Here is a 16,716-nt window from a genome sequence, read left to right on the forward strand (position 1 = left end):
ATGAGTAGTAGTGTAAGCAAATTTTCAAAACAGTAATTATATTACAGTTACTATTCAGAGTAACGCTGCATTACACGATTTGTTTTTTTTGTCTTAGGTAGTAGTGATGCTCAAATGGGTTCTGAGTTCTTCTGAGTTCACATGTATGCATGAATCATCCACCCTTCACCCACCTGAACTGATCATTTTCTCCAGTTAATATTTCGGAAATTCAATAAACTTGCCAGGACAGAGGAACTCTCTAGAAAAAGCAGACTTAAATAATTAAAGAAGTCCTGCTGCTGTCTTGTCATGCATTAAGGCGCACACAGCCTCTGGCTCTCTCTGAGGAAATGCACCCTCTGTTCCACTAGCAACCCACCGGCTATTAGTCAGAAGGCAGATGGTGGAAAATTTCCCACTGCAACTATGGGTTGCAGGAGAAAAACCCTATGGCAGTTCCCAGCAACTTGAGTTGGAGTGGGTGTTTTATCACTATTAACCACAAGAGGCCATGAGAACAACCAATCTGGCTTGACACACGAGGGTGAAGTATAAACGATGCACTTGGTTTGAAAAATGTATATACGGTTAATTTTCCCACCTCTTAAAACGTGTAGAGCACAGACACTTAAATGTGAAGCATCTGGAATAAATGTTTGCCCTGTCACCCAGAGCTTCTCCAGAGCAGGTAAGCTACATGGAACACTTAAACCAAACCAGGTTTGGTAACTAGCAGGTAACCAGCCTTGCAAAAAAGTTCCCCAATAAGATGTTCCACTATATGCAGGAAGAGCCAGAATATTTTTAAACAGAAAGTTATTTTTGTGATTGCACTGTACATCTGAGTGGCAAAGCAAACTGCTACAGCAGTTTGAAAGCCTGTTGTTTAACCTGAGGTCGAGACTCATATCAGTAAGAATAACTCCTACAGAAGGATCCTGGAGCAGCTCCGCTGCTGCTGCTCTGTAGCTGAGGCTGACCACTGACCAGAAAAAAAAAGTATATTTGACATCTATTGTGAGTGTGTTTGATATGAGCTACTGTGCATCTTTCCAGCAGCATTCAACCTTACTAGTGCATGAGGGGAGGGGCGGGAACAGGAAGCTGGGAGAGGCAGAGGGGTGAATGAGGGAGGGAGCACCTGTCCTGCATAGAGGGGCTTGTTGGTGGGGTCGTTGTAGTTGAAGAGACACATGTTGATGAAGTGGATGAGAAGACTGGGAGCATCTTTGGAGGTGAAGGCATCATAAGCTGTCCACTTGTAGAAGACTAGCAGAACCAGGTAGCCAAAGAGGCTGGACATGAAGACAATCTCTGGGATGAAGCCCAGGAAGATGTTCAGAGGCTTCTTGAAGTACCTGCAGAGCAGTGGAATCAGTTAACAACACAGACAAAGCAAATATTATAGTAACACTAATATATTAGTGATAGAAAATCTAGTGTGGCATTTGTTGAGAAGCTTTACTTTGCTGATTTTGGCCTGCGGTGAAAACCAGCAGCTCGTGGATGTTAGCATGAGAATTGTCCACCAGAAGAGCTGCAACCTGACAAACCTGATCAACATGTCTCAATAACACAATATGGAGAGAGTTTCTAATCAGGGTAATAGTTTCATCATACTCCATCAGTGTTATTGTATCAGATGGATATGACAATAACACTATTACATCAGTGGGATTCACTCCTCTTCTTCAGTATTAACACTCATCCAGGTGATTATCTGTGTATGTGCAGTCATTAGCGATGCAACAGATCGCAGCTGGCCTATAGCCCATATATATCGTCCCATCACAATATGAAATACAGTTGCATTGTTGCATTTTTTAAAGTAAGAATCTCCAATGCAGAGTAAAGAAAAAAAACAAAAAGATGAGACAGATGCTTGCTGTGTTGTACTCTGACTTAAAAGGTGTCACTTTCATGTCCATGAAGTGAAATGCCAACTATGATTTTGGCATTTTCACTGAGAAACTGGACATGCTTTTCACAGAAATAGATAGTAACCAGCTGTGTGTTTCTGGTAATGTTCCAAACCAGATTATCTGGCTTCTCTCAAGCTCTTTCTTCCATTCTTCACACAACTACCTCCATCATCCTTCTATGTAAATAACTGAGCACAACACCCTGAATGTTAGTCAGCAAGACCTGTGAATGAGACTCAACAATCAACTATCTTTCTTTAGAATCACTTGTAGCAGCTTTAAAGGGAAAATTCACCACTTTCATGCAGATCTCCAGTCAGTGTTGATGGTAAATATAGCCAGTTGAAGCAATAAATTCCTGCTGCAAAATCTGTTGTTCTTCCTACATCCAGTGATGTCTCAGTGATGTTGCTGGTGTTCAGGAAGAACTACAGACTACGTCACTCTGAGTATTTTTGTCACCTAATACTATGTTTTGGCTAACAGAGTAATAGCTATAGGTGATACATGATAACATAAAATCATAAACTCAGCTTCCTCTGTCAGAATAGCAGCATTGAGGAATTTATTGCTTCCGTTTACCATCAACAGACATCCACACAAAACATGGTGAATTTTCCCTTCAAGAGATATAATGACTATACAGTGACAGGGTTCAGCTGTTAGTTTCAGCACTGGTGGTGTTGAGTGTAGCACTTACAGGTGGTTGAAGAGACTGAGAGACACTCCAAACAGCATGTGGATGACACCCAGGATGACAGACATCTTCATCTTGAAGGAGTTCAGGAAGGTCAGCTTGTTGGTGGCAACATTCCAGATCTGCACAGACAAAACAACACAGTCAGATGAGTTCAGCAGAGACGATTTGTCCATTTCTAACAGGAGGGATGGCCCTAGCTTAGTGATAAGATGACCAGTTCTTTTAAGTAAACTGCTATACATGCTGTATAGTTTCGAGAATATTATAGTTTTGAGATGAAACTGACAGAATGGCGTGACTGAGGGGAAAAGTCGCAATGACAAATCCATCTGCTACTTCAGCACCACCACAGACAGCTCCATGGATTTATTAACATACAGCACAGTTAAGATATTAATATTTCAGAGCTGTGGTCAGGGCAAAACCAGTCAGATAAAGGATCAGTAAGTCAGACAGACTAAACTCACATATTCTACTAGACAATGTCTCTGCCCTACACTTTCTCTGCTACTAGGGGATGATGAGGGAGGATGGCTGGTTAATACAGGAGATGCATATTGGTCATTTTGCGAACAAGAGAGATTTATCAGATTTTAATGCATACATAATACTTGCTGGTAGATGCATTAATTATTAATTTGTGTCTTTTTCTGTTGTTGTAGTGAGAGTACAGGTTTTACCGGGTCGATTCCAAGCGGATAAGGTCCGTTGAACACACCAGGAACGGCTGGGTCTAACTGTAGAACTGCATTTCCATCAAGTGTCTCAAACCTAGAACAGAACAGCAGGAAATGAATGAAAATACTGAAATGATACAGGTTTCAGAGGGAGCAGCAATATATTTGAACCAGTCTTTCTGCTAAGATAGGCTAACCATGTCCTAACTCTGGCCCTGTACACACAGACATGAGATCAATACCCATCTTCTCATCTCACTGCCAGAAAGAAAGAAAATATGCATCTAGCTATTGCCATTCTTCTGATATTCTTTGACAATTTTCATGGCAAATATTTTCAAAAATCAGGTGTGGTGCTCAACTTCCTCTGTTGATTTGAGAAAAAAAAGATGAACTTGGAGAAAACATTAATGAAAATGAGGGATGTGGAACATCATGGCTGACTTACGTCCAGTTGGCTCCCTTCGGACCAAACATGGGCCTGACGCTCCATCCAGAGCCGAACATGTTGAGAGACTTGGAGAAGCAGTCGTTGTAAATGATACCCGTGTAGATGGAGAAGATCCCCATCAGCAGGATGATGTAGCGACCCGCAAACACCATGTTGAACATCTACAGACACACACAATAACTTTGAAATATCCAGTGTTGTATTATGGCAGCACAATTTATCGATATCATATCATACAACATGATATTTGGATAAAATACATATTGTAAAAGCATATTGTTACAGCTAATTATTTATAAGCTGTATTGCCCAGCTCTGTGTTGTATGTTACTGACGTGTACTATGAGCTTGAACTGTTTTAGGTTTTACTGTACCTCGTTGTCACTCTTCTGGGCGAGAAGGCGACTTTCTCGGATGACCAGGTAGAGGGCAGCACAAGTCATGAGCACGCCGTGACCCATGTCACCAAACATGACCGCAAACAGGAAGGGGAAAGTGATGATGGTGTACGGAGCTGTAACAGGTGACACAGGAGGGACCATCACACAACGAGGCTCAAAGTCACATCAAGAACACACATCACCTCTCATGTACTTCACATCTGGCAAACAACAGAATTTTAAGCATGAAGAATCTAAACATATGGAGTCCAAATATTGAACAGTCCATATTGTGACATTTAATCAATGCAGAATTATAGATAAATGGATTCATGTATGACCTGGATTGATTTCCCGGTAGTTTCCGATGCCGTAGGCGTCAACGATGTTCTGGAAGCCCGACGTGAACTTGTTGGTCTTGTTGAAGGTGGGTGGAGTTTGCTTGGTCTGCATCCTGTTGAGGATGGACGGCACAGTGGAGCCACTCCTCTCCTGTCAAATAAAACCCTCATTCATCAGAAACATGCAGTACTGCCTAGAGGACTTAAAGGGGCCCCTGAACGGTCTCATCACTAATATAAAATCCATTCATGTTTCAAAATGTGTCACCTGACTGTAAGTAGACTTTGAATGGAATTAATCCATTAGTTGTCAACCTTAACATTAATCGCCAAGTATTTTGATTATTCGTTAATCCCTTTGAGTCCACTTTTTTAAGAAAAAAAATCCAAATTCTCTGATTTCAGTTTCTCAGTTGTGGATATTTTCTGGTTTCTTTACTCCTTTCTGACAGTAAACTGAATGAACTTTAGGTTGTAGACAAAAGAAGACATTTGAGGACATTATTTAATTATTTCATTTTTTCATCGATTTCTGACATTTTAGTCTGTCAGACTAATCAAATGAAAATATTTGGATGCAGCCCTACTGGTATCCTATAGCTTAGCCAATATCTAATTTATTTTATTTCTTTGTCTAAAAAGGGAATTATTTGAAGTAATCCAATCAGAATTTCAATCAGTTTTAAGCACTTTATCCAAAATCCAAGCACGTTTCAACCTTGACAACACCACATTAAATTCAAGTGTTTCCAAGCATTTCCAGCACCTGTAAGAACCCTGGTTTTGACTGTTGCTTGTAATTACTGAGTTTAAATTTATTTATTCGTGTTTCTGCAGTGATAGCACCAAATATTCTTTTCCAGTTGGCCTTGTAGTGACTGAGTGTTGGTAAATAAATAGACAAAGAAACAGAAATTCACTCACCGTCCCTCTGCGCAGAGCAAACTGGATGGAGTCCAGGTCTGAGACGGGACACCACACCTCAGCAATCAGACACTTCTGGGTGACATCAATGTTGCAGAGGTTGAGCGTGTGGTAGATGGCCTTCATCTTCCTCACCTTGATGAACCACACCCGCATCGTCTTGGAGGCGGCCTGCAGCACTCGCTGACGGTGGTCTTCTGTTTGGTTCAGCACCTACAGGAGTAGGGTAGAGGGATTTGGATAGTGTTAAGGCTTACTGCTGGTTTGTTAAATACTTTAATTTGAATTTTATATTATAGTTTTTTTATTATTATTATTTCTTTACTTTCCATTTGTTTTGTTCTGTGTGTGTGGCGTATCCAGTGTTCTTTAAGACTAAACTTGTTGCTTATTGTCATCATCTTATGATATAATATATAACATAATGTGAGTTCAACACCTAGAATGTGCTTTATTTGTGATGGAAATATGTTGGTATGTGGTACAATTGGACTGATCTCACCCTTCTGGCTCTCAGACCAAAGTCATGTTTACGCACAGAGTCTGATTTTCTCTATAAACCTGAGTAAAATGCTCTATTGTAGTAGAGTGTAATACATTGTATGTGGTTGGCAGGCTCAGACTTGAGCAGACCTCTCATGCATAACCAGGGTTTTTTCCAGGCTTAATAAGGGCAAACTTTGGGGAACCACAACATTATGAGACAGGACAAAGGTCTTTCACAGATAAGAACTAATGCACAAGAAAACAGCCACCTACACTGTGTGGGCTTTTGTGATTTGATTGGAAATAAATTTATGATGGAAAATTGAGCAGGAGCTTGAACACAGACATCCTGTTATGCAAAGTTTCTGATTAATTTCACGTTGTTTAGTGGCAGCAGTGTAACAAAGAGAACAAAGAGCCTTTGAAAGAATGATCAAATTAAAAAAGAACAGCACTGCACAATATGCAGGCTTTACTCCAAGATCAACCACCTCTGTGGAAACTCACTCTCACTTTAATAAACTTCACATTTTGGATTATTTTATGTGTGTGGTAGTAGTGATGGGAGGTAAAGATCCATGATAGTTACAAACATACCATCTGCAGGTCATCGATGCGGCTGTTGACTCCAGCCAGCATCTCCTTCCTCTCCTGCGGGGTCTCTGGACATGGGTAAAGTGAGGCACGGAACCTGGACAAACACACACACATAGCAGAGTCAAATCACAGTATCTGACACAGCCTCTACCTTCTTGTTTCTGTTCTGCTGCCTTCTTTCTTGCTCATGTTCATGACACAGACATGAAAACAGTTGTGGCATGGATAGTAATGAGTTTAAAAAAACTACTACAAGACAAGTATTGTACTACTATAGAGTTGGGGATTTGCAAGTGACAGATTAAAAGAAAGAAAGGTCAAAATTGAAGTGGCTATAGAAATATGGCTCAATTTCCAAAAACACTGACTCCTACATTTCCCTTTTTTTGCTGGACTCTCTCTGTCTGGTGAACACCCTCATCTTTCAAACTCTACACTCTGTTATAAATATGTAGTCTCTAAATGACATTTTACACCACACGCAGCACGAATGCAGCACAACCACTGTACATGTGCTGTGCAGCACATTAATTAGCGGATAGTGTGTATTTACAGCAGATGTGAATGCAGTACATTGTGGCTGCAGCATGCAGCAAGTAAAGAATAGAGTTCTATTTTTGCTACGTGCCACATGCTTTCTACAGCACATAAAATAGTCACAAAATGTCCATTACACACAAATTATCTGATTTTTTTTAACCACACGTGTTTCCTGTATTTTTACTGGCTGAAAATGAACATGAATATGTACCTTTCCTGCCTTATTTTGTGGAGATAGTGGTTGAACTTGAAAATATGTAACTGTTGACCACTCGGTTGATTTGGGTGCGTGATATCATTCACCTTTTTTTAGCCAAGACTTTGGGATTTCCTCTTCAGGTTGTCCCTGGTTCACGCTGCTTAGTAACCACCAACAAAAGCCCTAGCAACCAAGTGTGCCATACTCACAGCACATCCTGTTTGCTGTCATCCTGTAGCTGAGTTAATTTAGTTGAGAAATGGTGGAGAAACATTAAGATCCACAGAACTGGCTTTACCTCTCTTCTACTTGTTCTGGTGGGCACATGAACAGAGTCAGTTGTGTGGGTTGGCAGCTTGACGTGCTGCATCAGATGTACTACATACATATCACTGCCATGCTGCATGTGGTGTAAAATAGCTGCAAGGCCAAACCGAGATTATTTTATGTGTGACATCACTATGACGCTGTCGTGGTTGTTTTCTCAGACTTGGCATAGCTACTTGAGAGCCACAAAGGACCTCATACAACTGTTGTCACAGACTGAGTAGTACTAATCTTGATCAAACTGATCTTCATGGTGCTGTAACAGCAAATGAAAGGCACCCCAGCAGTATCGTGTGCTGCAGATGCTTTGATGGCCACTAGATGTTAGCAGAAAATGCTGACTGCACTATATTTCTATTCAGAAACAACATTTCTCTAAAAGTACAAAATATGGTCTATTGGAAGTTGCACTCCTAATAGTTTACCATTGTCTACCATTTATCATGTTGACCAAAGGTACAACACCAAAATATGTTTTAGACACCTTAATATCAATTATCAATCCATTATCAATTAGTATCAGAAGTCAAGTCATCATCAGTTTAAGTGTTCCCTATATTTAGAATATTTTCACTGCTTTACCATGCTATCAGACAGTCTTTTCTGACAGGAAATCACTGTTCAATAAGCCAAATATCACTCTCCAAACCAACCAGTCTGCTTTTACCTCTCAGAACACAAGCATTGTTGGTCTACTGCTGCCTCCATCTGTTATTTTGTGTTGTTGTGTGATTTCAGTGAATCTGAATTAACTTTTTAAAATACTGAAATCACACAATAACACAAACAAACAAACAGATCAAGGCAGCAGTAGACCAGCAAATCCTGTGTTCTGTGAGGTCAAATGATTGTTTTTGCCAAAGGAGTATGATTGGTTTGGAGAGAGTGATATTTGGTTTATTGAACAGTGGTTTCCCATCAGAGAAGGCGGTCTGACAGCAAAGTAAAGCTGTGAAAATAAACACACAAAACAGATTTTTTAGATGACTTTTTTTTTTTTTGCTGCTGCTATTCTTTTAACCACAGTAAACTTTTATATAACTGTTCACATAGCCTTTTTCACTGATAAACCTAAATGTATCAAAAGATCGCATCAGATTATACCACATTGTGGAATCTGTATTTCTGCAAAACACAAAGAACAAGACAGGCAAAAAATGCAACAAAATAATTAACACTCAAATGAAACACCCACCCCTCACAGATCTTCTTCACCCTGTTCTTCAGCTGGTCACCTTGGAAGAAGATAATGAACACTGATTTGTGGACTTGGTCTCCCTGTTGGAAAGAGAAGAAGTTGTTAGAAAACCTGCACTCACTCACACCAGTCATATATCTAATGTGTAAAATGCCATGTATTATATGTGACAAATATGTATGAGACTGGTTTTTGTGTGCTTTTTTGTGCTTTTGCTTATAAATATGTGTCTTTACTAGTCTCTATGACTGAATATGATGCACACTGACCGTGGTGGGGTCCTCCAGAGGGTCCTCAATCTCTGCCTTCCTTAAGAAGACATTACCACGACACACCCTCCACAGCATCCTCTCAAAGGTTGGAATCCTCTCCCTGCTGATCACTCCAGCCACAAACCTGCACATAAAACATATAAGTGCTCAGAGCAGATAACAAACCATAGAAAGGACAACATCAACCTTTGAGTGGAAAAAGAACACATTTTTATGTTACAATACTGATATATATAAATGGGCCCCATTTAGATTCTATAGTGCATGGTTAAAAGTGTGTGCACAAGTGCATTTAGGGAAGGTCCAACTCCATTTTGCTATTTAAACAGTGAATAATCTGAAGCTGGTCTTACAAAGATATGTTAGCCTAGTCTGTAGTGTTAGACTAGTCTTAATTTTGCTCATGGGTCAGCCTGTTGCAAGTTGACTGTTTCACAAAAATAAAAACATTAGACACTTGACTCCAAGGCTCAACTCAGGCTTAAGATGCATGTTACCATGGTAACAATCAGTGCTACCAAACCACAAAAAAGAGGACAACATCTTTTTTGTTGTTGTTGTTGTTTTCTAACACTGTTATGGAGAGAGCAATGACTATATAGCATATTTGATGCTCCTCTCAGCGATGGAATTAACACTGTTTACTGTCACTGACATTTTTTCCCATATCAGATTTTTTTTGTACTGTTACACTCTTTGTTAACTTTTCTAAGTAAAATGTCTTTGTAACTGTTGAATTCCTCCAACAGACACATATCGTCCGCTGGGGTAAACTGAGCTGAGCTGTTGGATGCGGTCATTCGGTCGGCCATTTTTTTATTCTGACAAAGGTTAATTTACCTGGAATTCATTGTTCCATAGTGCTACTTCTGATAGTCAAGAACTAAACTAAACTACCTGAAGTCTGACTATCTGTTGTATCTAAGTCTGTCTTTGTGAAATCAGCCCCTGTGCCCAAGGCACAAAAGAGCTTTAATTAGTTTCTTCATTAATTATAGGTGTGTTTTGAATTAAACCAATCAGAGCCTCACCTCCCATTTTCTTTAAGAGTCAGGTGAGCCAGCCTCTGGTACACTGCTATTTAAGTGGCAGACTTGACAAGTTGGAGAAGCAAACAGGGATGCTGAAATGACCTGCTTGTAGTGATCCCGGTTTCATTTTAAAATTCTTTTTTTTAAAAAATATTTTTAATATAACATCCAATAAGCTACGCTGTGTCATCTTTTAAGTATTTTTTTCCTTTGGACACATGCCACACCACAAGTAGGCAGGGTGGACAGAAACAAACTACTGAGAAAATCACTGATGCTGCCTCTGTTTTGATTATTTAAATTGAAAACTGATTTCAATCAATTTTAGATCTAATATTTAAATTCATCTGCTGAGGGACAACAACGCTGCACAAAATTTGAAAGATTCTTCAATTAAATAAGAACTAATTATTTCTCTAGTTGAGGACGTCCCACTGCTCACAAAAATATGCAGTCATGTGTAATGCGTCATGTGCAGTTCAGATGACTATTTCAACAGGAGAATGTCTGTTAGACAATATGATTCAGTCCTCAGGCTTTACCCCAGTCTGAGTGGGGCCCCGCGGCCCCCCTCACTGCCCTCCATCAGGGCTGATGACTCCTCCAGCAGGTTGGGATCCTCCATCTGTCAACATATTAGGAAGAGTTACTTGATTAATGGAAGTATATTGATTATCTGTTGTGCCTCTGGCTGTGTGGTGTGTGTATATGTGTGAGAGGGTGAAATAAACAAACCTCATCAAAGAACTGCTGTGTGCGACGAAGGATGTGTTTGAGCTCCGTCAGCTCCAGGAAGTTCTTCTTCAGTGCTTCCTGGTTGGTGTTGATCTCCTTCAGTTCGTTCTCCAGCTTCTCAAAGGTGGCCTGTCGGTCACAACCAAGACACTCTCACTGTGTGGATTTATCTACATCTGCTTTTTTATGGAGCACATTTTCATTAATGTGATGAAAAAAAGATCCTGTAAGTCATTCAAATGTTATCAGGGCTGTAATATTAATCAACATGTTATTGACCTTCTGACCTACAAATCTTGTCACCCAGATGTAAAAAAAACATATCTGTGAGGTACAGACCTCAACAAATGTCATGTCATTATGTTTTTTTTTTGTCAGTGAAAATTAATAATTTAAATGAACATTCACACTAATCATGAATCATATTGCAGTATCTGTCAAAATAATATGATTTTCTTACTGTATCGTGCAGCCCTGAGTCTCAAAATAATGAGAAATCTTCTCAGAAAAATGACCTAGTATCTCATATCAATGACGAACCTTCTTAAATGAACAAGTTAATTATCTAAATATTTAGTTCATATCTCAAAGTAATACGAAACCTTCTTAAAATCACAATTAAATATTTAAAAATAACAACTTAATATCTCAAAATAATAAGTTAGTGTCTCAAAATAATAGAAAACCTCCTCAAAATAAATAGTTAATATTAAAGTTAGAATCAAATCCACTTAAGTTTTTTAAAAAAAATGTATCTTCCAGTAATGAGCCTTATCTGGACACTGTGGGTCGCACTTCCAAACTTTGGCTTGTCTCTTTTACAGCCCTGACAAGGACATGTACGAAAGATGACCCTCATGTTTTGTGATGAAGGTGATGCTGAGAGGGACGTTTGTGGAATATGACTATTTTGAATTTTATCTCTAGCTTTCTGCCAGGTCATCAGTATGTATGTGTAAACTCACAGCCCTGTAATACATTTAACATTTTTTTAACATTGATTACCTCTAGATCGATCATGTCCCTGGGAAAAGGCACCTCTGGATTTTCTCCAGTGTCCACAGTTGGGATGTTTGCTTTCTTGATCTCCTTCTCTACGAACCCTGTTCAGCAGAGATCATCCATGATTCAGTATCTTACCAGTTTAAGTGTCATGGGCCTGGAAGTGCTAAGACTCAATACATGCATAAAAAACATATCAAAGCCACATTTATGTGTAGGGATCAGAAACTGAAGCTGGACTGAATCATAGGAAGGAACCACATTGTTTCTTTAGCTGGACCTGAGTGTTACTCACTTAGTTTCCTGTCCATCTCCTCACATCTCCTCACTTCATTGACAAACTTGCGCTGGAACACGTTTACATCTGGATTCAGCTGTGCATGGAAAAAAGAAGAGAAAAAAAAAATCATTTGAAAAACTTACCTGAAAACTTCTACATATGAATTCAACAATTATCACCAATGTGTGATGTCATATGAGAGACAGGCAGGCATCATCCACTGACTTTAATTGAATCCATGAGATTATTTCTGCCCTCAGAGACGTTCTACACCCAGGAATGACTGAGCATGTGAACATTCATACTTACATCTCTAAACTGGACCATGCCCAGTTCTCCCAACTCGCTGACGCAGCAGTAAGCTGCCTCAGACTGGAGAAAGAGCTGGGCCAGGGTCATCTCCTCGCTCCTGAACAGTTCCCCCATGATGAGAACCTCACTCCAACTCAGCTACAAGAAAGAAACACTGCACCTACAACAAGGAAGACACAGCCAACTATTAGATTTAAAGGTTTGTTAAATATATTCTTTCTTTTTTTATAGAGCGTAAAGGTCAAGGGAAAGGATGTATACAAAACTTTTTTTTTCCTTCAAGAACTGTTAGCATAGCACAGCATACAGTACCATACTATTATACTATGCCATAATATATTACATTGTGTTGCATTTTAGTCTAGACTGGATGGGACACAGTAGACAAATTTAATGATTATTTTCATAATTGATTCATCTGCCAATTATTTTCTTGATTAATCGATTCATGGATTTATAAAATGTAAGCAAACAGTGAGTCCTGGTCACATATTACTGACAAATAATATATTTGGGTCAACCAACAGACCAAAACCAAAAGAGTTTTCAGTTAAATGTTGTATATCACATAGAACAGCAACCTCACATCTGAAATTGACAATTATTAACTGATTATCCACACAGGCTAGTTGTGGATTAATGTTCTATTGAATGTCAACTGCACCAGTGCAACAGATCCTCACAGGCCCCAAAGGATCATTTTTACTGTGTAGCAGTACAGTTCTTCTTCTACTACTACAATTCAGTATAATATAATGCATTGTAAACGATTCAATACAGTATATGCAATTTAAGCTTCAACAACTGGCCAGTTAATGAATTAGTTAGTCAATTATCAAAAAATGAATCAGTAAATTTGTTTGATAATGTGTGCCAAAGCTCAATACAACTCTGAAGATCAAGTATGTTCAAGTCATTTATCAGGGAAAAAAAAACTTTTTCTGGTTCCAACTTCACAAAAGAATCAATCAGAACTGGCCTGATCAGTCAGTGCTTTCTGTTGGTCAAAATTACGCTGATGGATTCATCATCAGTTTTTATCGTGGAAATCTAAAGTGGAAGCTCATATAAAAATTCCATTGATTTGACCTGGTTCATGCAGGATTTTTAATATTACTAGTCATGACATGGTGACTGAACTGGAACATACCAGCCCCACACACATACACAGAGAACAGAGTAACAGACTGTTACTATTAATATGAGGGATAAGTAATATTGTCATTACACAAGGGTGTAAGTAACTAGTTACAAATACTCAAGTTACTGTAATTATGTAGTTTTTTTTGTAGTTTTGTACTTTGTACTTTTATGAGTAGATTTACAAGTTTGTACTTTCACTTGTACTTAAGTATGTATTACACTATGTAATGCACATAGTTATTTTTACAGTCATACTTGAGTACAATTTGAATAAATATTTAAACTTTTCATCTGTATTTTTGTAACCAATAAGGTGATCTGATCACAAACAGCCAATGAAAACAAGTACATATGGACAAAAACGCTGGACAAAAAACACTGCATAGCAGTACAGGTTTGAAGTAAGGATGTTAATGATTAATCATTTATTGTTCCATCGCCATTTAAGAATTTAACCACTTAAAAATGTATTCATGGATATTTAATCAACAGTCTAGAAGTGGCAGTAACTGTTTTGTCTGGTAGAGCCATTGCTGAATAAGGAAAAACTTAAAACGAAAACTTAAAATATCTAAAAATGAAAACGTGTAGAAGTCTGATGCCTCCGCCTGCAACAGTTTCATACAACTGTGACTTTTTGTGTTCCCTACACCTGATTGAAACCATTGATTCATTATAAATCCTATTTGCAAGTGTCTCAGGAGTTTGAGAATTATGGCTCTATTGATACAGTATACAGTTAATGAGAAAAGATTGCAAGGAAAGAGCTATTACCTTTATTACCTAATAGTATCCAACATAGTTATTCAAAAATATATTAAAGTCAATTAATCAGTTCATGTTCCTGTTATAGAGTCTTAGCACACAAGATTTGGTGCAAATCCATCCACCCGTTCAAAAGTTATTGCGCAAACAAAAAGTCGACCATCTTGAAAGTCGGCCATCCTGAAAGCGTTGGCCTCCAAAATTTAATCAGTTCATGTACCTGTTATAGAGTCTTAACACACATTTGTGCAAATCTGTCCACCTGTTCAAAAGTTATCGCGCAAACAAAAATCTGTGACGGAAGGACGGACGCACAGACTCATGTACGGCCGGACAACCGGAGAACAGTATGCCTCCAGCCCGGCACCTTCGGCAGGCGGAGGCATAATTATAAATGATAAATTATTAATGATTAATCAATTGCAAGCATTTTCAACTATCAAATACAAAGAAAAAATTGTCAAGCTGACAGTGAACACTGAGCAGAACAGAGGAGTTGGGGAGATTCAGACGAAAGACTCACAGACAAACACCTTTGACTGAATGCTACTACTAACAATGCATTAAACATCAACCGTTAAAAAACAAACTAACATTGAGTAGTTTTTCATATGAATACTTTGTCATTTTTCTTTGTAAGTACTTTTTAACACAATACTTTTACTTGTAATTAATTATTATTATTGTTGTTATTATTTTTTTATTATTATTATGATCATCATCATTATTATTATTATTATTATTATTATTATTATTATTGTTATTATTATTATTATTATTATTATTATCATCATTATCATTATTATCGTGTCATTAAACAGCGGCCTGCTGTAGTATCCATTCATTTCATATACATGATGCTTAAGCTTGATGCGGAAGAGACCGGCGCTTATTGGCCGAGGATGAACAGGCCTCTGTAATAACAGCTCACACGACGCAGTGACGTAGCAAAATATCACGCTGCTAAATTATTACTTACTAATATGATTGTAAAAACAGTTCCGCTCAATAAAATCTAGCTTGTTAAAAGGCAGGCTAAGTTAGCATGCGGAGCCTATCTGCTGTGTCGCAGCATCCCTCTGCTGCTGCCGCAGCTCCTCATCGCTCTGTCCTTCACTGCTCAAGGACGCCATGATGCTGCTGAGTCCTGCCGGCCTACTGCTTTGACATCTGTCACCTCCTCCCACCCACACACACACACACACACTCAGTGTGTCTGCTTTTAAAAATAACACACTATCCCTGACACACAACCATAAAGAATATTATATATATATATATATATATATATATATACTTTATACGTTACACAACAACATTGTACGCCCATTATTGCCCTAGTAGGATATAATCTCAGCTCCAAGATGAAGTCTAACATTACACCGTTAGGACGCTGTACTAGTACGACTCGTTTCATATAACAATCATATGTTTACTACGTAAAGAAGACATATTTACGAACATTACTCGACTGCGACGGATGCAGAGGTCTGTGTCACGTTATTATCACCGTCCTCACAGCCCACACATCCTAACATTATCATTCATACGACTGTGGTTCATCTACACTCTCTAACACACAGTCTGAACACTTAAAGGACATCTTTTCACTTCAAAAGTCTTTGTCCTCACCTGTGTGTGTCTCTGTCCTCACCTGTGTGACCTGCAGCTGTCAGCTCTCTCCCCCGGTCAAACCTCAGTGGATGCTGGATGCTGTGGTCCTGCTGGTCCAGGCTGGGTGGTGCATCGTCAAGTTACACACAGTCCACCGGAGATATACCCGGATTTAATATTTTCAAAATAAGAGCATGATTCGTTTCCATGACAAACATATTGTACTTTTTAAAATTAACTCGAAAATTGTCAATGATACCAGTGTATTTCAAATAAACGACATTATTAATCACATACCCTGATGCTTTCTGCTTGTCGAAATCATGCTGGTAGATTTCGTCATTCTAGTTTTTGATGTGGAAGCTCAACCGGAAGCTCATATAGAAATATATAAATTCCTTCAATTTGAAATGGTTCATGCAGGATTTTTAATGTCGCTCGTCATGACATGTGACTTAACCGCAACATACCATCCACACTGTACACATTTAGACACACACGACATTTTATAGATCCTAACACACACACACAGACACACAGACTGTAGACTGTAATGGAGGTCCTTATGACAAACATAAATTATGAGAACAGAGTAACATTGTTTTTAGCAAATACCTGCTTCATATATATATATATATATATATATATATACATATATATATATATATATATATTATTTTTTTTTGGTTAAATTTACACTATACTTATCTTTTATCCCCCTTTTATTTTTCCTTTGTGTGTTTGACATAAAGTGAATTTATCATAAACAATACAGAAAATCAGCTGTGATGGACCCAGGCAACAGCAACACAGTACAAATGGAGAGTTTTATTTTCTT

At 38.5% G+C, this 16,716-nt stretch overlaps 1 protein-coding gene across 3 annotated transcripts in view; it reads right to left on the reverse strand.

Annotated features, from left to right (window-relative positions):
• atp6v0a1b (ATPase H+ transporting V0 subunit a1b) overlaps positions 1 to 16,018 on the reverse strand; it is a 37,586-nt gene extending 21,568 nt beyond the window's left edge. For 2 of the 3 annotated variants that reach the window (XM_084740794.1, XM_084740792.1), the window contains exons 1-16: positions 15,919 to 16,018; positions 12,354 to 12,516; positions 12,060 to 12,138; positions 11,768 to 11,865; positions 10,763 to 10,891; positions 10,570 to 10,652; positions 8,994 to 9,120; positions 8,722 to 8,804; positions 6,461 to 6,554; positions 5,378 to 5,590; positions 4,454 to 4,604; positions 4,107 to 4,246; positions 3,730 to 3,893; positions 3,285 to 3,375; positions 2,605 to 2,723; positions 1,124 to 1,340 (exon numbers count right to left, since the gene is read on the reverse strand). In XM_084740794.1, the coding sequence (XP_084596920.1) occupies positions 1,124 to 1,340; positions 2,605 to 2,723; positions 3,285 to 3,375; positions 3,730 to 3,893; positions 4,107 to 4,246; positions 4,454 to 4,604; positions 5,378 to 5,590; positions 6,461 to 6,554; positions 8,722 to 8,804; positions 8,994 to 9,120; positions 10,570 to 10,652; positions 10,763 to 10,891; positions 11,768 to 11,865; positions 12,060 to 12,138; positions 12,354 to 12,470 (1,905 nt within the window). In that variant the 5' untranslated portion in view covers positions 12,471 to 12,516; positions 15,919 to 16,018. Of the gene's footprint in view, positions 1 to 1,123; positions 1,341 to 2,604; positions 2,724 to 3,284; positions 3,376 to 3,729; positions 3,894 to 4,106; positions 4,247 to 4,453; positions 4,605 to 5,377; positions 5,591 to 6,460; positions 6,555 to 8,721; positions 8,805 to 8,993; positions 9,121 to 10,569; positions 10,653 to 10,762; positions 10,892 to 11,767; positions 11,866 to 12,059; positions 12,139 to 12,353; positions 12,517 to 15,896 lie in introns of all 3 variants that reach the window. The other variant, XM_084740793.1, reaches the window with a different exon arrangement.
• Between the last annotated feature and the right edge of the window lie 698 nt (positions 16,019 to 16,716).

The sequence above is a fragment of the Lutjanus erythropterus genome, chromosome 17 (genome assembly GCF_056507025.1).
Source record: "Lutjanus erythropterus isolate fLutEry1 chromosome 17, fLutEry1.hap2, whole genome shotgun sequence".
Lineage (NCBI taxonomy): Eukaryota > Metazoa > Chordata > Actinopteri > Lutjaniformes > Lutjanidae > Lutjanus > Lutjanus erythropterus.